The sequence below is a fragment of the Electrophorus electricus genome, chromosome 10, assembly GCF_041902795.1.
Source record: "Electrophorus electricus isolate QZ-2024a chromosome 10, ASM4190279v1, whole genome shotgun sequence".
NCBI classification, from domain to species: domain Eukaryota; kingdom Metazoa; phylum Chordata; class Actinopteri; order Gymnotiformes; family Gymnotidae; genus Electrophorus; species Electrophorus electricus.
Window position 1 is genome coordinate 11494175 of NC_137506.1, and position 25195 is coordinate 11519369.

A 25195-nucleotide genomic window follows, 5' to 3' on the forward strand; every position below is an offset into this window, starting at 1 on the left:
GGGACTTGTTTGCAGATCGGACAAAAGCTGAAGACACAGTGGAATGGCAATTCTCTAGGAGATCATACCAAATCCTGCATCCACCCTAAATATTTCATCTAGCTGTGAAGTCAAAAAAGCTTATCCCTGAAATGACAGGAATAGTTCTTGCAGATTCTGATATGCTATGCAAACAGTATAAAATGTGAGCTATGTTAGATCTGGCAGCCATTGGCTCTAACTGTCTCTTTTTAATGAGTTAAGCAATGCTTACAGAATTACTTTCTATGGCTTCAAATACTTCCAAGAATTAAACCTTGCAGAGTTCTGTAGCTAGACACATTGTCTCTGTAGGTTTGACATGTTCATTTGACAAACTAGCTAAAATAGCATCTTTTGGTTTGATTAAATTGCCCCTTAGACCCAGACAAAAAATTGCTCAAAATCTTTCTGCTTTTTCATGCAGCAATGAGCCAGATTTCCAAAGAAAGAGGAGGTATGGTTAAAGCTAGAAACAAATGCCCACTCTGTGCTCAGGCAGAAAATCTGATATTTTAAATATGTCCCTAAAAGGTTTATATTCCTTGGCTCACAGAATCAGACATGACATTTTTGTTGTTATGGCAGATTTCATGGTGTAATAGACAGCACTATGTAACTCGCAGCAATAAAGCTCAGTGGACTTTGCAATTGATGATTTCGTCACTGTGTACAACTGCACTGAATTGCTCTTTAACAAAAGCTTCTGCACATTTGCTTTTGAAGTTTAATTCAAAAGTTGGCTGCAGAATAACCATTTGTCAGAGGGAACAATATGTGTCAACTTTCACCTATGCTCGGTCGAAAAGTGGCCGTAATCTTGTTGACACCAAGTCTACAATTTCATAGAAAGGTTCCCTTCACAGCTGCACCGAGAACTGGGAAATAAACTGAGAAAGGCCAATTAGCTCAGTTGGTCAGAGCGTGGTGCTAATAACGCCAAGGTCATGGGTTCGATCCCCATATGGGCCATGTGAGTTTTGGCTGATGAATGACCCCTTGTCAACAAACCACCTGTTGCAAAAAGGGCACCTGTTTGAACTTGTGTTGCTTATAACATTGCTTGTAAACCACAATCTGCTAAGACATGTTCCAAGTACAGGAAAGTGAGAGTATGTTCTTTATTACACAACCTTACCCATGTATTTGTGCTTGTTTACAAATTTTGGACATTGCAGAGAAAAGTATGAAATCAGAGGGACTCTGGCATTAGTGTAAGGCTCTCGATCGCTGTGTGAATTGGTCAAGGAAGCCATTCCAGAGGCATGCAGATGACCTGCATCCTCCCCATCAAATTATAGCAAGTTAGGTGTCTGGCAGTGCCAGGGAGTTCAAATCCTTTAGTCTGAAATGTGTTGGGATATGATTATGCCTGCCACTGAGATACCACAAATTAAGCACTCCAGATTCCAAGACATAGAGTTGTGCAGTGTGAGCCATACATCAATTTGAAAACTTCAAAAGTCACGTAATGTGTGCATGGCATAAGCATATCAGCAGCAGGTCCCAAAAACATTTGCTATCAGAAATGATTTCATCATAAAAAAAAAACTACAAATTCTAGACTTGAGAATGTGAGCATCAATCACACTAACACTCAAATACTAAAAGAGCACTCTACCACTTGAGCTAGTTCTCCTAGAGTGGGACTTGTTTGCAGATCGGACAAAAGCTGAAGACACAGTGGAATGGCAATTCTCTAGGAGATCATACCAAATCCTGCATCCACCCTAAATATTTCATCTAGCTGTGAAGTCAAAAAAGCTTATCCCTGAAATGACAGGAATAGTTCTTGCAGATTCTGATATGCTATGCAAACAGTATAAAATGTGAGCTATGTTAGATCTGGCAGCCATTGGCTCTAACTGTCTCTTTTTAATGAGTTAAGCAATGCTTACAGAATTACTTTCTATGGCTTCAAATACTTCCAAGAATTAAACTTTGCAGAGCTCTGTAGCTAGACACATTGTCTCTGTAGGTTTGACATGTTCATTTGACAAACTAGCTAAAATAGCATCTTTTGGTTTGATTAAATTGCCCCTTAGACCCAGACAAAAAATTGCTCAAAATATTTCTGCTTTTTCATGCAGCAATGAGCCAGATTTCCAAAGAAAGAGGAGGTATGGTTAAAGCTAGAAACAAATGCCCACTCTGTGCTCAGGCAGAAAATCTGATATTTTAAATATGTCCCTAAAAGGTTTATATTCCTTGGCTCACAGAATCAGACATAATAATGCCAATGTCAGGGGTTTGATCTCCATATGGGCCATGTGCTTCTTCCTGGAAGATTTTTTAAACCATTTTCAATAATGGCACCACTTTGAACCAGATACCTTTTTCTCTTCTGACAGCTCCACAGTTGCCTTGTGAAAAGAATACAGTATAGACAGGCACCCACAAACATTACTGTACACATCAGAGGTCAGCGCAGGAATGTCAGTTTGTAAACCCGCCAAATCTGCCCCCACAGGCTCCCTGAGTTCTATTAATCGCTCCAACACCTTGTTTCAACCTCAGTTTCTTTTTTTTAATTTTCCCATATCCTCTTGAGCGAGGTCCAACATCTCCTTTAACAATAAAACAGTAAACGTTACACATGTAGCAATATAAAACAATATGTAAACAATGTGAAAATAATGTTACTAGCTTTGGCAGTTGTGCTGCTTCTAAAATAGCCCACCAGCTTCCTTGACGTTCTACAAATGTCAGATAGCACTGGGGTTATTTCAAGAGCCTTTTTAACAACTTTATTCAGGGTGTGAGCAATGCAGAGCGCATGAGGCAGCTTCAGCTATTTGCCACAGGCAGTCCTATTAGATGTGCCATCAGTAACCAGACATGTGACTTTATTTTATTCCCCATTCTTCCATAAGAGAGGATTTCACACAGGCCAAATTTTCAGCCGTATGCGCCCGCAGGAATTTCACAACACCAAGTAGTGTAGACTTCAGAAATGTGTTGTCATCTATAAAATAGCAGGTCACAGCCAAGAAGGCATCCACATTAAGAGATGTCAACATGTCTTCTGTCAAACTCATTGCAGGAACTTTCTGGACCTCAGCTTTGGCCTTCTCTTTCTCTTGTTGACATTTGGCCTCAACCATGGCCTTTGCAGTCTAAAGGGAAGGAAGAAAATAATTATATATTTTTTTACTACTACTCTCATAATGTATCCATGTCACCACACATACCTTCCTAGTTGGGAGAATATAAGTTGAATCCAATTTTGCTACCAAGTCCCTGAAGCTTTTATCCTCAACTATGCTAAATGGCTGTGTGTCTCTAACTATCATGGGGACCAAAGCCTCATCCAGCTCTTCCTTTCTGGTCACTGCTTTGTAAAGATTAGATTATACTTTGTCACCAAAAAATATAGTACTCACCAATGAAATTCACTTTATAATCCAATCCAAACTGCAAATAACATGTAAGGTGCAGAGAATAATGCAATATAAATATTTATGTATATACAGTATATACACATTTTATATACATGTGCATAATAACGTTAACACCTTGTGACAACTGATAAATAAGCCAAATGACACTGGCAAGGGTGACAGTAGGAAAAACTCATTGGAGTTTAACACTAGATATCTGAAATTGTACACATGGCACAATGATTATTCAGTATTCAAATTGAAGTAGACTCTTGGGACTAGACATCCATTTACACCCAGGCTTATTTGTCCATCATTTAGGTTCCATTTGAGCTCATCTAATACAGAAGAAAATGTAAAAAAACCCAACATAAAACGCCTTTGATTTTTTTGGTGTAACGTGTCCATTGATGCTGGAGCTTCAGCTTCACTCATGCTCTACATTTCCTGATTCACCAGGGTCTTGTCTAATAAACTGAACAGTTTTGAGCATATACATGAAATGACTAAGTAGCTACACAATGTTTTCCAGTAAGTGTCCTAGTCTTCCTAGTCAAAAACCTCTCCAAATGCACACAAAGTCATCAATCACTATACATCAAGTTTTCATGTTTCTTTTTGATAAAACATCACAGTAAGTTACTTTAGTAAGTTCCACAACAATATTAGCTTCATAGCATCATTGTTAGCATCATTAGGGGAAAATACTGTAGCTAATACTGTAAATGCTGTGGAAAATATTGTAAATGCTGTAATATTGTAAAGAAGTAGTATACTTTCTCATTTATACTTACAATTTGTAATAGGATTACGAATTTTTCCAGCAGTGAATGGAAACATCCAGTGATTTGCTATGCAAACCTCGAAGCTAGTCCATGCTAGCAGCCATGCTAGTCCATGATAGCAGCACCCAAACAACTCCACATAAACTTCAGTTAAACTAAGCCTCTTCCTTTCCATGATGTCCAAAAGTATTGGCGATCAAATCATTCTTACAGTTGTACGTCAAACCCATGCGCTAGGCTATCTGCTAACAACACTGAAGCACTGACAGTACACAATGTGCATACCTTTAAGCATTAAAGGGATGACTAAATAAGGTAAGTGAGGGGTCTACGTTTTCATCTAAGCCTCCTCTATTTGATGAAACTGCTGTCAATCAAGCAGCTTGCTCTGGAAACTCTTGGAAACGCCTGGACACATAGGTGTGAATTGCTGTCACTCCAAGACAATGGCGCTGCCATGGCCAATAAAAATCAATATAAAATAGAAACGGGGGGTCTAATGCTCTATTCAGGAACACTTTAATGTCAGTAGTGTGCAGTAGTGTTTCAGTTAACCAAAGGCTTGTGTAGTTTGGGTTTGTTCCGAAGGAACCGAACCGAAAGAAAAACGTCGCTTTTATGCAAAGAAGTGAGCACGCAATTAAAAGAACTTTACCAACACTCTGTATACCATTTAAACATGTCACACAGTTGTTTTGATGGTAATTGAATTTTCTATGACAAAATCTGAACTTAACAAAATCTGATCTTATACCGGAAGAATGTTTTAAAAGGCAACTTAAAAGGGCAGGCACATTTTTGTGGAAATTTTACCCAAAAAACACAATGTCTTCAGCATGCAATTTCTGGCAAACGGATGCATTGCACGGCTGATAATCAGTAAGCAGATACTTGTATTAGTCCTAAGAAATGTTATGTTGATAAATGTACTTTACTTTAAGAATATTCAGTGTTATTAAGTAATTTATTTGAGCATGCCTGTTTGGACCTACCCATGAGCCCGCTAGGGGCGTTGGTGTGTATAGGGGTTAACCAGATGTTCTATACTATTATAATACCCATGGTTCAGAATACATGTAAATACCACACCATCTTCTCCTTCTGCAGAGTTTAACTAAAAAGATACTTTTCATGTCCGACGAATGTCATGTTCAGCGAATACCATGTGTGCGGCTATTGTACCTCGGTGAGTGTGACCTCCCAGCCCCCCACCAAATTTATAGGCTCCAAAAATTTGGTTGTGTAGCACGAAATCTTATTATCGAGGTACATGTCTTTGGAGGCATTGCATGGTAGAGTTACATAGAATCCGTTCTTTTCCATGGTGACCGGATTATAATTTCAATTTGATTTTAGCACCCCCTTTTAATCTTTTACAACGTTAAGAACGTCCTCCGCCGGAATCCAGAAGTAAAACTTATCGGGCCATCCAATCCACTTGATCAAGCAAATCTTTTTTCGGTTCCTAGTTTTTTCAGATAGAATCTTTTCTATTTTAATGGCTTTATCTTTTCCCACTATAATCAGCTCCCACTATGATGCAGCTCCTGTTCATAAAAGGTCCTATGTATATTTTCCCCATTGAAATCCCATAATTTGTATATGGGAGGGTGTCTCCTTAGACATTCAGAAATGGTAAAATATTCATCCATAAAGTTCTGCCCGTACCCTTTATCAAATTGTCACCGTCTCACCGACTCTAAACTTCAATCTTAGTTTTTCCACCTTTTTCCATTGAAACAACCGATACAAGGTTTTAAACACCTTGAAGGAATTTCCTTCATTCACTTCAATGGGTTTCATTTTAATGCTGCTGTGATAGCTGTTGTTATAAGCACGAACAAAGTTCTGTACCACATCGATGTATTTTCTCGTATTGATAGCTGTGAAGTATCTCCACATTCTGGTTTTCAATGTCCTGTTGAACTGTTCACACACTGATGCTTTTTGTCCTGTTCCAGTAGCAAAGTGATTGATGTTATGTATTTTCATGAATGTTTTGAAACTTATTTAAAAATTCTTTCCCTTCATCAGTCTGAAGTTTTTTAGGAACTCTGCCTTCTTTTAGAATCAAAACAAAGGCCTCGGCACTGGTCTTGTTTTTCATCATGCGTATCCAAGCATACTTGGAAAGTATATCTATACACGTTAGCATAAATTTCATGTTCCAGTTATGTTCCGCTATGCTGGTCATGTCCAACAAATCGGCCTGCCATTGTTCATCTATGTTTTTTACAATGACTTTGTTTCTTTTCAATTTCACAGAGAATGGTTTATGTAGTGTGTAAGCATCAACCCTTTTACCGATTTCATCCACCACGGACCTTTGCAGACTCTCGACTCCTCCATAGGATCCGGGGTTTGAGGGAGTATAGTAAATATTTTTCAGCAGATGATCAGTCATGGTGAAATGATTGAAACACAATGAGGAGAGTGCTAGAATGGATTATGGTTTTATTAGCATCTTTTCAGCAAAAGATTATATACATAAAAAATTATATACATATAATTACATACAGATCCTATCGGTAACGTTTACTGTTCTGACTCTATTTTCAAGGGTATTACAGAACAATGTGATCAACTCCATCCTCAGCACTCTTTTTTTCTCAGGTGAAGGATCAGTGCAGGTGTCGAAGAGGTTTCCCATATGACCTGATCACCAGGGTTCAGGTTTTCCTGCAGATTCCAGTAGTCCACGACGTCTTCGTGTACCTGCTCCCTACACACGCTATACTTTTTGAGAGCGGATTTGATGTTCTGTTCCTCCTGCAGGTCGGTTACCACTACCCCAGCGATAGCCTGAATCTTGCTAGAGGATGGAGGTATCTGAATGCCACACAGCTTCAAAGCTCTTGACAGTGTGTGCATGAACCATGGCTTGAACAGTTTTTTTTATCCGCTTAGGTGCGTTGAGGCTGAAATAGGATTCATCTGGATCGTAAAGGCATGTGTGTTGACACTGACTAGGATGGTCAATAGCACAACCGTAACAGTTTTCTCTGTCTTCATCAATAATTCTATACATCTGATTCCCGATCACAGCTCGAATGACCGCGATCACCGGTGCGTTGATGCACCCATCGGTTTTGTTGTTATTCGTGTTTTCACAAAAGCTTGTTTCAGAGGGTCCGCTCTTATTATCATTCACACCTGTAAGAGCAGAGGAATGGGGCAGAGTCTCACACGTGGGGAATCCGGGCAGTGAACCTGGAGCACACACCCCAAACAGGACATCCCCCCCCATGTCAGACAGAGTACTCCCAAATTTGCGATCTTTAGCACGCTTTAACACAGAAGCAGGAAATACTGCATGTTCAACGACAATAAGACTGTCATCAATAGGGCCTGAAACTACTTCAGGTAAGGGGAATACAATTCCACCGGCAATGTCATTTCCTAATATAAAGGACACCCCAATCATGGGCAAAGCTGACCTAACAGGTACTTTAACCATACCTGTGACTCCATCAGTTCTAACATAAATGTTATACAGTGGGAGCCGGAGTACTCCTAGTTTAACGCCTTGCACTAACATGGTCACTACCACAATATGACTGAGTTGAAAAAGGCAACACATTATCCAACATAAGAGACACAGCAGCATGTAAACCTGTGATGGACTGTTTGTCTTCATCTGCCTTGAAAAGAGAAACATATCCCTCAAAAAGAAATGGCTGAAACACAGCATCTGGGGGACGAAGCGAAGACTTCTGTGGATACAGTGCTTACAGCACTTACCGTTTTTTTTGTGAGCGGGCATTCTTGCGCTTAAGCGCAGGACAATTACCTATAATGTGTCTACGCTCATGGCAATAGAAGCACTCTCTGTTTCCACAGAAACAGCCGAAACAGGGCTATCAGATTTCAGGGAGCTCACAGAAGTCAGCCCAAATTCATCAGCAAGTGTAGAAGCAAAGGATAGGTTACACACTTCTTGTTCATTTAAATACTTTAATATGTTCTCAAGAAGACAGTTCTTGATTTCTTCAACCAGTATGAGCTCTTTAAATTGATCAATTGTGGTAATGTTACATGCAGTACACTACTTGTCTAATAAAACTTTTCCTTGGCAAATTCCACAAATGTCTGGCAGGGGTTTTTCTTTAAGCGTCTGAAATTTTGTGTGTATGCTTCCGGCACTAGTTCATATGCTCGGAGAACAGTTATTTTTACACTTTCGTAATCTAGGCTCTGCTCAAGCGTTAGGGAGGAACACACATGTTGGGCCTTACCAACTAGCTTACACTGCAGTAAGAGAGACAATACTTCCTTGGACCAATCCAGTGTCAATGCTATGTGCTCAAACACTGGGAAATATGCATCAACTTCATGTTCCCTAAAACTAGAGACCAAGGCAATCTGTCAACTGCTATCAAAACGTCCAGTGACAGAGTCGGAAGGAGCTGGGGTGACAGCAACCCGAGGGAAACTGGGCTTAGGCACTGGTGTACCCGAAGATACAGGGCTTACTAGTGCTGGATAGACAGCTTTCTGAGGAAGAGGTATATGTTTTTGCAAGCCCATACTCAAGCTTTTAAGTGTCACCTCCCTTTCCGCCTCTACCTGTAGAGCCCGAAGACATAGCAGCTCAGCCTCTCGTTCCTGTTTTTTTTTTTTTTTTTTTTATTTCCAGCTCCAACTACTTCAATTTCATTTCTAGTATGGGGTTTACCTTGGGAGAAAACCTGGGATTCATGCGTGGCCTGACTACAGGGTTGCCACAGCTTCTGCTGTATTAGCAGAGTGAGGCACAACCACAACCAGAGAGGGGGAACACACACACAAAAAAAACAAACAAACAAACGGAACAGGCAAACAGAAGAAGAGGAGAAACAGAGGACGAGCCCACAATTGTTATGACCCCATCTAAGGCTGTGAGGTTGTAACTAGGAAAAAGAAACGTGAACAGCAGAATGTAAGTTGTGAAAAACAAATAGCAACAAAACTGAAGCACAAATGGAAGTCTCCTTTTAGATATATTTTACAGAGGATATTATTATTCACAAACAAACAATCTTACTGGTGCAAATTCTACAGGACCCACACTAATGAAAAAAAAATACCCTAAATAAACCCAACAAACAAAAGAAACATACAACAGACCTTCCTAACTTCCTGACACAAACAGAGGCAAAACCCACATCTAACAAAAATGCCAGTCACTCCTTACCACCATTATCCAACACCAAAGTACCAAACAAATACTATTTACACTCTTTATACAATCACTTGCAGTGATCTTTATACAATCTGTCTCTCTCATATAAATAAATAAATATAGAAATAAATAAAAATATATGTAAATATTAGGGATGGGACATTCAATACAGACGCTTCGAAGCTCGTGTCAGTTTTCCAACACTTGCTGATTCGACACAGTGTACCGGAGCTTGTATTGAGTCACTTACCCTCACTTGACTATGACATTTGAAGATTCAAAAATGACAATGAAACACTGGAAATGGGCGGGATGGTTCAAAGTTTTGGCGCTATCCGCTATCTCAATGACTATTTAAGGCACAGTAAAATCCTGAGCGCCTTTTCTATGGCAGAGAGTCATTTAAAAATGGAAACTTCTACATCAAATAAGCATTCCAAAGCATGGGAAAATTTTGATAAAATATCTAGAAATAGGGTAAGTACGAAACATAATGTATCTTTATGGTTTATGTAGAATAACACAATAAGAGTCTTATTCTAATTAAATGTCGTATTTTTAAAGGTGCGATGTCAGCAGTGTTCCCAGGAGTTGTCCTTTAATAACAACACGTCCGAAATGCTGAGACACCTTCTTGCAAAACATTAGAGCACATCAGCACCACATACAGGTAAAATCGTGAACCAGAGAAGAAACAGTCTTAAACCCCAACACTGTGTTCATTTGGGCTCAGTTTATTAAACTGAATACTAACTCCTCTTCTGTATTATGTTCTGTTCCCAGTTAACCACAAGCGCAATCAATTAAATTCCACAGTCACTATACCCCAGCAATATGTTTCCTCAGATCATATTTTCAAATTTTGTAGATGATTTTTCTATTCCCTATAAAATCATGTTTTCATGATTCACAGATGAGTGGTTACTTTGTTGCTAATATATGACTGATATTAATTTTCCGTAGGCCTTATTCATTCTACAATCAATAATGACAACATTCAAGCATTTATTCCAACATTTTAATAATTAAACTTGATTTTCAGTGCATCTGAACAGACATGAGTTGAACTGTAAGACCACACAGCATTAACACACTTCGCAGGCTGAAATCATTTTTTTCTGGCCAACAGATGTCACTCTTCTCTGATGTCGGATTTCAATGCTCCAATGCATCGAATCTTTTTTGGCACAATCAGGAAGAAGCTCCTAAAGCTTCAATGGGGCTTCATCCAACCATCACTAATATATATATATAATGTAAATAAACAAAACAGCTAAAAAAACAGGAGGGGCGAAGCCAAAGGCGAAGGCTAAAATGGGGGAAAACAACGTCACACACGAGGTCATACAAAATTGCAATAACAAACCAACAAAACTGTCTGTTGTCTCTTCCTCCTTCTCTCTTGGGGGAGGGGCCATTAAATAATAGGAGCAGTTGTCTTGAAGGCATCTGAGACAAGATGAAGCTCAGTAACATCACGACATCAGGGGTAGGTGTACCTCAGCAGTCCACTATCAGTCCAGTGTATTAGTGCAATGATGTTTGATTCCTACTCAAAGAACATGTGATACTTTCAACATTCACTTTAGGTATCAATGAAGTTGTGACATCAAGCAAAGGAGGACAGTGAGACATGAGTAGACGAGCACAAGTTGGACTTATTAGGGACAATGAAACAAAACCTGAAGACAAGACAACAGAAATGAAAGCCTGAGTGAGCTAAACTGAACTGAATCAAACTCCTACCGCTATATGGACCTAGCTCTGTAATATAGTTGAAACTGTAAGTTGCTATAGATAAGCGTGTCTGCCAGATGTAAACAGGAGATCACATTAAGCAGTGAAGTTGTGCAGTGTGAACATGACATCTGTCTTTTACAGCAAAATCAGATTATTTTATTATTCTTTAAATGTCTTCATGGTCTAGCAACTCATAATGGCATTAGCACTTGAAAGCAAAAAACAAAAACAAAACAAATCATCACTGGAAAGGTGTCCTGGTGCGAGGCGTGCAGTGGTCACTGTCCTGCGAACACAGAGAGACACAGGCGAGATATCAGTTAAAAAGGTTTGAGAAAGTACATCCTCCACTGACAAGATTCTGCTGTTTAAATGTAAATGGATCTGTGACTTGAACAGGTCTGCTCCTTCCCTCAGCCAATATAGAAACAGCTAACTGCACTACAACAAGTACACAAGGTGTAATGAACTTGCTATGAGAATGATCTCAGTAAGTAACTCAAAAAGGAAAGGAGCTTCTCCTTCCTGTTTTCTTTGTTCTCTTCTTGTTAGTGTTTGTATTTGCTCTTTCAAAACACTCCTGCACTCATTCCTCACACTAAAACATGAACCTGGTGTTGTTTACACAGTGACTTGGTGTGAGGCATCTGATCCATGATTTCCCCCTGGGGTCACAGGTCTCGTTTGTCGCCTTTTTTTTCTTAAGACAAAAACAAATTAAAATAAGAGCAGAAAAATTGAGCAGAAATAAACAACTATTAAAATTTTAGATGCACTGTGGAATATTCAGAGAAAAACAAGACACTCCAGTCTCTAATGTATTTAATATGTGATATTTAACTGTCAATATGGGGACATTACGAGAAGGGAGTGGACTCAGCTGACCTGTCTATGATTTTATTATTATTATTATTATTTTAATCCTAGTCTTTGATTAAGTTAAGGCATTTTTCTTTCAAAGAAAAGAAAAGGAATGGAACATGTGAAACACAAACATAAAAATAGGTATGCATTTATCTAATAAACTGATGACTATGATTAGGTGAGACAAGTTTTAGGATATAATAATAAGTGTATAATTTCCATCACACTTTTCACCTGAGTCTCCCGTGTTTCTGAATAAAAGAAAGTAATATAACACACGCAGTTATACAATTTCCAAAAGGCATATTATTTAGAAATAAAGAAGAACTTGGTTATTATTTGGTTATTAGGACACATGAGGAAAGCATTTTAGTTGCATTCATTTTGCCAAAGACATCCATGACTGAAACAAGCTTCCTGTCACCACTGACCACCCTCCTAGCGTCCATGTCTCCACGGTTTCCCTGTCTAGTGTCTTTATTTTTGATTTACTCCCTTGTTGTGGTTCCATTCCTTCGTTTCGTTTTCTGCACCCCTCATAATTTGCACTTGTGTCTGGTTTAATGCTCATTTGACCATGTTTTTAAGCCCTGTTTTAGTTTAGTCTTGTTGCCATTTATTGTAAGTCCAGCTGCTGTTTGTTAATCGAGGCTTCCGTGCATGTGAATATAAGCCTGAATGTTTATCCTCGCCCCAATGTTATAGCCTGCATCCCTGGTTTGTCTTCGTGCACTTTTCTTTACTTTAGTTTAGCATGAATTCTCGGACTCTCCATGTTAATAATTTGACCCTGGACTTTGGATTTGCCCCTAATAAATCTCACTCTTTTCCACACACTGCGTCCGCCTCCTTACCGCTCATCGTTACACTTCCCCAACCTACTATATTTGCATGAAAACTCCGTCAACAGCAGTCTTTAACGTTGAGGATTTTTTTCAATCTGTGTAAAATTACATAATTTCTGCTGTTTCAGAAGTGAAGGATTTGCGTGCTCTAAATTTTCATCATGCCAATGCACAGAGGTTTTGGTATGGAGATTTTATCCCGATCTATAGGAGCAGGTGTAATGGACTATAACGTTGACGAGAAAGAAACCATCCGTTTCGCCGCCGTTTATGTCCATAGATGCTGCTATTACCAAAAATACTACTGCGCTGATTCTTAGAGGACAGTTGATTTGACCGGATGTCGCAGCAGTACGGCCGACTACTCCTGATCATAACGCATTCATGACAACTCAGCCCTTTTTACGAATGAGGTGCTCACACGACAACGCGTGATCTTGCACCTTTTATGTGTTTTAAGAAAAACGCTCAGTGTTTTAAAGAGCAGCAGCGAATTTTCCTCTAACGCGTTACTAAGCTCTGTGAGCTGAGTAATTTCTCCCTTTGTGTTGAAATGAACAGGTGTCTGTTAAACTCATTCATGAGCGTATTTTAACGCGCGTTCAATATCGTCCGAGCTGTAATCTTTTGAATTCTGTAACCATGCGGCGTCATACGTATAACATTCTAGTCGCGTGGTGTGATAGCAACTGCTAGTCAGAATAAACAGAAGACAAGCAGTAGTACAAACATTTAAAAAAGATAAGATTACAAAAGTGAGATGCATTTTTGGCAGAACAGCGTTCATCCTTTTGAAGTTAGTTGCAGCAATTCACACAATTCTCCGACCTACATTGTAAGACATCCTCCTGTTGAGCTGGATATTAGTGTGTTAAGCAGGTTTCTGTTTTGTAGGAGGACGGTAAGCAGCTGGAAGATTCCACCGTGTCAGCGCATCGTAGAGTGAGTTATCAACACAGCTGGCGACTGTTACAACTAACACACCACTTTAAATTTTGATATGAGGCCCTTTTTAGATAGAGATTGCCTGTTAGGGATTAGAATGAGGCTCTGCAGCATCTCAGATTGAAAAATCTTTGATGGCCGAAGATCTCTAGGGACCGAATACACATTGCTGGGTCATATGTCTCTGCATGTTTCAAATGGGAAACCATAAGGTGGAGGAGGAAGAGACCCTGGGTGAATGTCGGAGGAAGACAAGGGAGGACAACCGACGGAAGGCTGCACGTGTTGGGCGGTATCTTGGAGGTCTAGACCTCGAGCTAGCAGTGCGAGAACTGCAGCGGGAGAATGTGATGATCAAAGCTGAATTGAGCAGGCTGAGAGCACAGCTTGAGAAAGTAGGAAAAGTGAAACACTTAGTTACACTGCAGTGCACATCCAATGAAGCAATGTTATGCTATACACAGGAGATGATTTTAGATTGAAATAAGGAACTATAATTAAAATCCAGGTAAATAGTGAGCATAAATGTGTTAGGGCAAATCAACAAATGGATTGCCTATGACACTACAATATCACAGTCTAACTTATATTATATTTTTGATAGTATATCAAAGTGTGTGCACATGCATGTATTTAATAGTGATGCTAAATTAAATGCTTTTTCACAGTTGGAAAGCCCAAGGCCCAGTTTCCCCCTGGAGTCTCCCAAACCACGAGACAACAGGTTTCCCTCACTCTCCCTCAGACAGCCTACCAGATTTGCACCTGGTGAGCCCCACTGGCTCCAAGAAGCCCCATCATCCAGACCCTACAGACCTTGCCGTCCACTACTGCCTCCCCTGTCCTATCACTCAGATGTGAGGGCAGCACCAAATGCAGAGAAGAAGCTGTTTAAGGAGACACATGAGAAGACACATGAGAAGAAGAAACTGAAACTTCAGCAAAAAGACATAGAGCAGACAACGAAAGAAGCAAATGGAGCCACGGAAGCAAGAAAATGTGAGAAGAAGAGATTTCGTATTACGTTTGTATGGAAAGGATTTAAAGGAATTAAGTCTTTCTTTCAAAAATAGCTGTGTGGTTTAGAATTTCATGTCCTTTCCATATTAACATAACTTTACTCTTTTCCTTTATGCAATAAGCCTGCCAAAAATAATTTTCCAGGCATTTTTCATAGATTTTGAATTGATTTAAATATGAATGTCTTATTTCAAAATGTGCTTATTAGTTCATGTCTGTTTTATAATATAAATAAAGATATTTTATTAAATAAGTGAAAAGTCTGGCATCAGCTTAATAGGTACAGTTGGACCATTTAAGTCCATTTAAGTGTTCCAAGTAAGATCATGTCATGATGTATTGACAAAATATTAAAAATGTATAGTTTTGAAAGAATTAACAGCCCAACATTTATTCAGTAAGAGGTTCAGGAGTAGAAAAAATGTTAAGATGCCCTCTAGTCCCCCAGTCCCAGAGTCACATGCAAGGTTTAACCATCAAATATTAAAACCCTGAGAAATGTTCAGTCTGAGATCTGAGTGAATAGTTTAAGGAAGAGATTTGTCCAACCATCCATGTTCTGTTACAAAAATGGGGTTGCGGTCTGGACCTCCTTGACACCAAGAATTGTACAACCGTTTCCCTTTGTAGATGATGAATCTGCCCAACAACATTCCCAGTGATGTGGACGGTTATCTGTTCCCTCCCACTTCCACCTGTAGTCTGGTACATAATCTTACAGGACTTGTCATGGACCAGTGACAAATCCTGTCTCATCTACATTGTAGATATTCTGGAATTTTGTTGTGAAATCTGTGAGATAAGCATATCAAAGCAGTGGGTGAATATTCCAGTATCAGCTGAGGTCCTCACTGTAGCCACAGGAAACTGTTCTGATTTGTGAATGGTCTCCTCAGGATGATCTCACATAAAACAATAAAATCATTTTCTCCCATTGGGGAAAGGGCTCTGAATTCCACTAGCCAGATTCTAATCCAGAACAAGATGTAAAACATCTGTTTCAGTGAAGCTCCAACCACAAGTCACACATCACCTGCCAGGATTGTAAGAACACGTGGACACATTAGCCTAAGCCATTTTATGATCACATTGTAACTTCATATTTGTTATTCATTTATTCCATCAAACAGCATTTATTTTGCATATCATAATTTCTTACTTGCAGCCAGTACAGTGAAAACTGATGCAAGTTTGTACTTGAAGGAACTCCTCATTAAAACACTCTAAGGTCATCTTAAATGGAGTGTAGTGGGCTTAAATGGTTTCAAAGTGACTAGTGGTGAAAAAAGACAATGTGTTCATTTTTAAATAAAATATATATTTACATGCATGGAGCCTAAATATAACGTGGACTAAGAATCATATTATTATTTTGCCCACGTACAGAAATATTAGGTTATTCTAATTCAAGGATTGCTTGTTGCCTATGGTTGGCGTGCTTTTTGTAGTGCTGTATCATTTAAACCCACCTTTTAAAGAATCTAATTTTTGAAAATATTCAGATGTCCAGAAGCTAGATGTCTGCTTATTTGTTAATATGTAAATGTATTTAGAAAACTGTGTACATACGTGGTAATGCTTAAAAATAGGTGTATCTGCCAGTGAAGTTTATCCTTTGACCTTTAGATTAGCTGTAATGCTGAGACAGGCAGGGCAAGACACAAGCGTGTTGTCGAACTTTGTTTATTAGGAGGAGCAGAAACATTATCCAAGAGCAGGTTACCAGAATACATGATAAACAAAAAACAAAGTGAGGCTAACCAGGAAGAAGAAAACACAGCGCCGCGGTTCTGGCGGCGTCCGGTGAGCTCTCGCTGGCCCTTGAAAATCCGGGGGAGATGGTGTAAATCTCGCGCCGGGCCGTACCCATATCTGCAGCAGGTCTCCAAGGTGAACAGCCTCTGGCATGTTGGAACAAGTTAGGTAAGGGAAGTCGGCAAGTCAGATCCGTAACTTCGGGATAAGGATTGGCTCTAAGGGCTGGGTCGGTCGGGCCGGGGTGCGAAGCGGGGCTGGGACCGAGCCACGGCTGGGGGAGCGGCCGTCCCATCTCCTCGCCGTTCCGCCTCCCGCCTGAAAGCGTGGCACGCGGTGTCTCTTCCCCCTCGTCGTCCCCACTGTTCCCTCTCTCCTCCCTGCCGTCCTCGCGGTCGGTCGGGACAGGGCCTGGGACTCTGGGGCGTGCGAGGGTGCCGTCGGGGCACCTCCACGCGCCGCGCCGGACGGCGGGTCGGGTGAGCGGCGGGCTGCGGTGTTGCGGTGGTGACTCTGGACGTGCGCCGGGCCCTTCTCGCGGATCTCCCCGGCTACGGTCCGCGTCGGGACCCCCGTCGGTCACCCTGCGCTGCCCCCGTCTCTTTCCCTTCCCCCTCGCGGGGCTGGGATGGGGCATCGGCGGTCAGGGCTCCGGCGGGGTCCAACCCGGCGCGGTGCCTCGGCCGGCGCCTAGCAGCCGGCTTAGAACTGGAGGAAAGTGATTGTTGTTTGGTGCTGCACACTTAAGATGAGTTAAAACTTTTTGTTTTGTTTTAGCCATTTGACAGTTTTTCAGTGTCAGGTCTGCCCTCATTCATCAACCTGGATGCACCACCAGCTAAAACCGCCAAAGATCCTCTGAATTCTAACCGTTTCCAGAACTGGTTCAGAGGTGAGTCTACCTATTAGTCTACAGTCATTACCGAGGCCTAAACCCCTATCTTTGTGGAGTCTTGCCATCCTTTCATTGTGGGCATTTCTGAAACTTTTTTTCCCGGTGTTTTGTTTGCTACCTGTTTTTTTTGTCTCTGTCTGCTTTTGATTTTAGACTTGCTTCATTTTAGTACTGTTGCTGTCTCCAATTATTTCCTGACCCTTTTGGTCTGTGCCTCTGATGGCGTTTTGCTGAGGGTTTGTATTAATAATAGGTTCTATACCATTAGGTCTAGTGGGTTTGTATTAATAATAGGTTCTGTACCATTAGGTCTAGTGGGTTTGTATTAATAATAGGTTCTGTACCATTAGGTCTAGCGAGTTTGTATTATCTACATGAGGGATAATGTTTGTCTCTGAAAATGTATTATCAGTATGTGCCTAACGCTCCTCTCTATTCCAAAGATGATCCGATTTCCATAATTCTCGTATTGCATAAAACATTTATTTCCATTAAATGTTTTAGCATTCAGGTGGTTGTTTTTCTTTGCAACAGTTATTGGCGTGAAATCTATTGTGCCATATACTCAAGATCCAAAGTCAAACGAGTCCGCACATCAGGTGTTGAACCCATTCGTAGTATTTTTCTGCTTATCTAATATGCCAATATTTTCTCGTAACCATCCCACCAAGTCCTAAAAACACTGAAACCTAAATGCTTAGTAACTATAGTAAAGCTTGTGTCACTGTCTTAATTTATATTCTGCATTAGTTCATCAAATGGTTATTTATTGAGAGTGAGTCTGTATTTTTTAATTGAAAAAAATAAAACTTTGTCAGAACTAAACAGATTTGTTGTCTGGTTTGAAGGCGGTGGTTGTGCTATTTTTCTGGCCTTTCTGCCCTTCCAACTAGTTTCTGTACCCAGTCATTCCATCAAGGGAGGTGTGTTGCTATTGAAATGTCTAATTTCCTTTATCTGTTGAATTAATAACATACATTAGAATTACATTTATTATAGCTGCAGGTGGCAATTAAGGGGTCCAATCATTTTATCACAGCTGCACAACTTGGTTGCTGATCACATCCCACATTAAGTTCACCAGCCTCTGTGGTTGGTTTTGAGGTTTTGTTCCCAGGAATGTTGTAGTTTAAATCTAATCTCTCAATTTTCTCTGCTGAATTGCTTTATATAAATATATTTTTTTCTGATTTGACATGAGTAAGAAATATAGTTCCCCCAGAAGGTCAGTTCACCCCAAATGTACTTGCATTCACAGTATGTTCATATACACCATTGAAGTTTGGTGATAATCTAACACTCTATGGCTAAGTTTTATGCTATTAATTAAGAAAAATCCTGCTCTTGGGGATTGACAGTTAAATACACATATTTTTGAGCATTATTTACGAGAAGATCTGCATTTTTTACATTTAAAGGGTATCTCTAGATCAAAAGGTCACTGACTTGTTTGAAAGGTACATTTGACAAACTAATTTAGGTATCAAAAACAGGCTAAAAAAAGGTTTACGAAACGTATTGAATTTATTTGTGGAATGGTCACAAAGTATTGTACCACATTTCTCATGCACAATTTGAACACAATGAGATTGACTCATTTTTCTGTTTTTAAATACCTTTTCATATGTCAGAGGGGCTCTATTGGCAAAAATGTCCTATAATTGCCATGCTAGCTCAAAGTCCATAAATCGGTACTCATGTCAAGTTTCATAAGAATTACTCAAAGAAGTATTAATTTTTTTCAGCTGTTTTGAATGAATCAGTACACCTTGGAAGGATTGATAGGTATGTAGGGGCCATATACCATACAAATATCAACATGTTTCAGTCTCATCAACATTTTGATACCAAATTTGTGAAGATTGGAGAAAGGTCCTACGACTAGTGTTACAGTTCATCAGCAACATACAAAGCAGTAGGATATTTAAATTCAAAGTAATTTCTACAAGAATCAATGTTATAGCAGTCCACTGAAGCCAGTTCTATGATTAGCCAATTACCTGAAAAACATTAGCCAATGTTTGAGTCATCCTTAGGAATCTTCCAGCTTGCTTACAGAAGCAGTATGCAAAATTTCATCTTGATCAGAAGAACAGTTGTTGAGAAACAGTTATTTGCATATTATAATGCCCCATATTGACAAAACTGCTACATTTGGTAAGCTACCTCAAAGTCAATACTGGTATAAGTCTTTTAAATTTCATGAAATCTGAACATGTCCTTCAGGAGTGACAGCTAGTTAAAGTTAAAGCCTGACCTTTGTACTACTACTTTGTACTACTATTAGACTGGAATAGGACAGCTGTATTTTTTATGTCAGGTTTTTGTTTAAATAATTATTGAGATTCAGACTCAGATTCAGATTCAAATATTTTGACACAAATTTCACTCAGATTGTGTGAAAATCCTAGGACTGGTATGAAATTAGCAAAAACAAACAAACAAACAAACAAAAAAAGTTAAATCTAATGGGCAGAGCCTATCTGAATTCAGGAAAAGCCAAGGAAGAATAAAATAAAAATAAATAATAATATTTCTATATTCATCTCTGCCTTTTGTTTGGAACATCTGCAAATGTTACATTTAGTTTTAACTGCAGTTCATAAAGGAAAAAGCAAAAATACATTAGAGTCAGAACTTTTGTTTCTTTGTCACACAGTTTTATTATTGTTTTGAATTATTGTATTGTCTTTTAGCACACGTTGGCAAATGTGTCCATCCTTCTGTCAATTGTCCTTGGACCTGTCCTCGGCCTCACACAGCCAGGTGAAAAAGGCTGTCACGGATTTGAGGGCCACACCTTTGCCTCTTGTTTTGCTTGGACAGCAGCTGCTGGTGCACCTTCCTCTGCTCCTCCTGCTCCTCAAGTTTGGCCTCCTTATGGATTTGCTCGATGGTCTTGGGCCCGTGGTCAGCTCGCCGCGACACCCAGTTATGCTAGAAAAGCAAAATCAGCAGATGCATTCTTTTGCATCACCATGCGCTGGAATGGCAAACACAAACACACAAACACAGGCAGAGTCTCTAACCAGTCAAGGTCGATGACGTCCCGGAGCAGGAACCGAATGCGTGAGGAAGCCCTCCTCTCCTTCATTGTCTTTTCTATATATTTAAAGTAGTGATCCATTTTTGGCTGGGAGAGAGAGAGAGAGAGAGAGAGTGTGAGAGAAAAGTCGACAAATTTCAGGTATTCTTCCCCTTTCGATTCGATCAGGTGTGCTCTCAGCTGAACTCATGTCGCAAGACGTTTATGACTCTTATGTAAACCCTGCTGCCTTGCACGTTGGTCAGTGCTGTAAAGCAGTTCACTGCCACTGTGGGTGTAGCTGTGCTGTCATCAGCTGCACTTGGCTTTGGGGAATCCAGGGTGCAGCAGCAGGAGGCGGCAAACGTGGAGGAGGCTGTGAGAGCAAAACCTTCTAACAGCTGACCAGTCCTGAATAAAAGCCTTTCATTTTGTCAGCTGCAGTAGGAGCAGAGCTAACAACCACACTGACAACTTCTCTAAACAACATGAACTTGGACACTTTTAAAATCATTGCCAAGGCCTAATAATACACTGATATCAGCACAGCATGCTAGTCGCACTATAGATGATGATCCTAATTAGTTGGCTACCCTGTAGTCAGAGTGCAGGCAACAGGCAAGCAACAGAAAACACTGACAGCAAAACTTTTATAGACAACATTTCAACATGCTTGTTTTTTGGTTAAAAGCGTGCATGGAGAAAAAAATATACAATAAAAAAGACCAGGAAAATGAAACACAAATAACTGTCACACTAGGTGGTGACTGAACTGTCAACATTACAACTGTTGTTCCTACCAGAGACAAAATGGACAGTCAAGATACAATATTCAAAACATCTTCATTCAGTTTTGTTGTGTAAAGTACTTGCTGTGAAAAACACATCATGGACAAAATCCGGAAAAATGTGCACAGACGCTGCACTGCAGACTAGCACTCATCTACACATGCACCGTAAACCTTTACATGACATATTAAAGATAATCCGATGCAAGTGCTGAGCATCTGCTGAGAATATTAAATCAATCTAGACCAGGCCCGCGGCCTGCTTACCCTGGCCTTCTCCAAGTCCAGGTCTTTGCCGATGGCTGTGAGGAAGTGGCACAGATGCTCCAGGCTCTCCTCGTTGTGGTTCATGAATAATTTGACCACGCAGTCGTGCATGATGGCCTCCGACAGCATGCGCAGCTTGAACAGCTCCCCGATGAACTTGATGTTGCCAAGCACCTGGGTAGCTTCCTGCGAATCCTTCGTATGTTACAAAGGAGAAATCTGAAACATGAGTTGAGAATGGCAACTGGTTGTCCAAAGTTATGATCGTGATACCAGGGAGTTCTCAAAGGGAACTGTGAGGTCCTGATAAGGGCTGGGAGTACCCGGGATGTACAGAAGGTTGCATGTTAGCTAGGACAGCTAGCTGGATCATTCGCTTTCTATCCATCTTAAAACTGCCAAAGTCTCGAAGTAAACATCACTAGTGAGTTATTCTACACATCTGGCATTAGCAGAGTGTTACAATAATAACAGTTCACCGCAGCAGTAAAGCAATAAACACTTGTCTTATGTAGCCGACAAGCTCGCAAAATACATCAAGCCCGTTGTCATAGCAACCAGCACTTAGCTTGCTCGAACTAGCCTAGCTAAGATAGCCTTGATGGGCTAACAAAGACTCATTTCTACGCCAGGCGCACATACTACAAATACATATTAGCTACATAACTGTTCCAATAAATGCGTGTATTGCCATGCTATTCATTAATTTTCCTGTATGTGCACAACTGTAGACCGGGGGTTCTTTAACGTAATCCTCTTCGCCATTAGCTTAGCTAGCTAATAAAGCTAAGCTAGTTAGCCAGCCTAGCTAACTAACGGATATGTTTCAATGTGGAGACGCAGTAAGAGTGTCTAATAATTTGAGTTTGTTTTCAGTCGGTACGTACACTCAAACGGTGTCATACAGTTATTGAATAAATCAGCAGAAGCTGTTATTAAAATAATTTTCTGCGTCCTTTCGAGGTCTTACCTTGACAGTGGTGAAGCTTAGCAGTGGTAACCTACATACGATTCGCATTAAAGAAATTCCTCCACAAGGAAAGCTTTGGCTGGGTAGCTGATCTCCTCACACATGTAGGAGCAAGACACATACAAGCATGTGAGCAGCACGGCCTGCAGCTCCTCCTTGGTGGCCACCTCAGCTGAAATGATGTCACGGCACAGCATGAAGAGAAAGACCACGGTGCCTGGAATGAGGAAGCTTTGCTCCTGCCATTCTGTCAGTGTCACGTAGCGGTCCACAATGCGCAGCCACTGCACGGGCTCGTCAGCAGTCAGGTCCTTCAGCAGGCAGCAACGCCGGCACAAGAACGCACCCAGGCATGTGAGCAGCTCGCTGGTGGAGGACTGCATGAGCAGTCTAGGCATGCTTTCAGTGCTGGCCTGGCCCAGCCTTTCAGGCTTACTCGCAGTGGCGGACTGGGTTAAAGAAACATCACAAAAGACAGTTCACAACTGGAACCGGATTATGAGTGATAACAGTGGGCTCAACACCTTCCTGTCTTTTGTCCTCATGTTGGTTGATAACGGTACTCACAGTAACTCCATCCAGGCCATCGCCAGAGGCAAGCTTCATGGACCGCTTTGTCTTGGGTGACAGAGCTTTGCCAGAATGTCCTCGGAAGAGCAGGGTAAAGAACTGGCATTTCTTGACTCTGGTCTTCTTTTTCTTTTCTATCTGAGATGCACAGATTGGTATGGACAATGCACTACCCATATTGTATGGACTATTTCGGATCAAGTGGAATGTGAACAGAAGAGAGTAAGGTGGAATTAGTATTTGCGGAGAAAAACGGTATATCGATATTAGTACATCCATGGCTTATTAAATTCCATTTAACTAAATTCCATTACATCCATGGCTTATTAAATTCCATTTAATTAAATTCCATTTAAATTCCATTATGTATTCAACACTGGCTACAGATGTTATGTAACAGTCACCCCAAACGCAATCCACGCGCTGTCTTTTCCCCTTTACCGGCACGTGCGCACTTAAACGTTCCAGTGGACCAAGGAGTAAGCATAGTTTAGAACATGCGATGCTGATCCTTGCATTCCGTGGATCAATGCCTTTGGGACAAATATGTTAAATAGGTCATACATGACAATGTGTGTGCTGGTTTTCTAATCAAACAGCAGGCTCCAATGGATAGCAATGCTGACCACTTTAAAATGCACCCATTCTCTTGTTTGACGGCACTTGCTAAAAGGGTTGAACTAACAGAACAAATGAGGGCTGACGTTCAGGTAGTCTGCCACATTAATGTCTAAAGAGCCAGTCACAAAATGCGACAAAATCTGTTCCTCTTTGGCTAAATTGACTGACACTGAACTTTAATTTTTCTGTTGAGTTATCGTTAGCTAGCTAGCTTTGCGAATGAACCTAGCTTGACTATCATGTTAGTGTTTTATTTTCTTTATTTACTATAATTTTTTAACCAACTAATTGTTGCCAGCTTGCTGTGAGACACCAGATCTAAAATAATGGACTTGCTGCGTTGTATTTGTTGAAGCAATGGCAGATATGACGGAAAACTCGCTAGTGCACCCGGGTTACCTTGCCTACTGATGAAAGTACAATCGACCATGGCAGAGACAGAAAACTAGCAATCTAGTTAGTTATCTGATAATATAACTTTACCCCTCTAATATTAAGGGATTACCATCACAGATGCCTGTATGTTCAGAAAACCCATCCCCAATTAGATAGTTTTAAGATTAAATATTTCAATAGAAAATAAAGATGCAGACTCCAGAATTAGTTGAAGAGAATAGCTGGTCCTGTCCTTTATTGCAACTTAAATATAAACATGCTTTTGAGGGACCCTCCGGAGACTGTCTGAGGGGGAAACAAGAGTTTAATTCTTATAAATTTTTTCAAGGGCAATTATGGAAACAACCCTCCTTTTTTTCCATATTGTTCTTTGTAGTTTCCACCATTATGCTCAAATTACACATGACATTATAAAAGCTAGTCACCTATGAACCTGCGGGCTTATATAGAAGGGAAAATAAACTATGGACTATTCCTGCTCTGCATTCTTGCGTATTTATTTATGCTAGGCTGTACATAACGCAGCCTTAAAAACATGGGATAAAAATCCCGATGTAACACAATTCAGGTTCTGTCTAAATACATGGCTAGCTAGCTAGTTATTTTACAATCCCATTTAGCACATATATCGTCGCGAATGTCCTGAACAAAACGTGCTGTACCTAATCCCCATAAATGACATATCTCTCACTGAATAAAAACTTGTATGCTTCAACAGTATACAGTGGGAGAAATGGCGATCACCTTTAAAAGGATTTCTTACTGTAGGCCTATTATAAACAACATGGAGAAAATAAAAATAAAAATACTTGAGTCAGACCGTGGGCACAGGCTGCTAATAAATCAGGGAAATGAAACTGGATGGACTGCTTAATTTTGTAACAACACAACATTTATGGTGACAAGGATGTTTCACACATACACTCTTAAGTGATGCTGACCTCAATATCCATATTTCACATTGTTACTGTAACACCATAGATGAACCTAAACCTCACATTCTCGTCACATTGATAAGCTTTTTGAAAGTTCCGCTCTGCACGTCTCTGAAAGGCAGGTGAGTTAATCTCCTGGAAACATAAAAGCATGATCCTAAATCTTTCACTTTGTTCTTATATGCGAGTTGTCAATAAATCAAAATTCTTGTTAA

The 25195-nt window shown here is 40.2% G+C and overlaps 1 protein-coding gene, 1 long non-coding RNA gene and 1 other non-coding gene across 3 annotated transcripts; 1 reads left to right on the top strand and 2 right to left on the bottom strand.

The window, feature by feature from the left end:
- The first annotated feature begins 916 nt into the window (after window positions 1-916).
- Window positions 917-990, top strand: trnai-aau (transfer RNA isoleucine (anticodon AAU)). The gene has a single exon. It is a non-coding gene; the product is annotated as a tRNA-Ile (tRNA).
- Window positions 991-2492: 1502 nt separating this feature from the next.
- LOC145659512 (uncharacterized) lies at window positions 2493-4276 on the bottom strand. The gene is made up of 3 exons (XR_014125727.1): window positions 4193-4276; window positions 3402-3432; window positions 2493-3134 (listed from the first exon to the last, which is right to left on the bottom strand). It is a non-coding gene; the product is annotated as an uncharacterized LOC145659512 (long non-coding RNA).
- Window positions 4277-21319: 17043 nt separating this feature from the next.
- On the bottom strand, window positions 21320-22759 carry LOC145659400 (eukaryotic translation initiation factor 4 gamma 1-like). The gene is made up of 3 exons (XM_081721921.1): window positions 22459-22759; window positions 21489-21683; window positions 21320-21376 (listed from the first exon to the last, which is right to left on the bottom strand). Exons 1-3 carry the CDS (start codon window positions 22504-22506, stop codon window positions 21320-21322), a joined length of 300 nt encoding a protein of 99 aa, XP_081578047.1. The 5' UTR covers window positions 22507-22759.
- Window positions 22760-25195: the final 2436 nt, after the last annotated feature.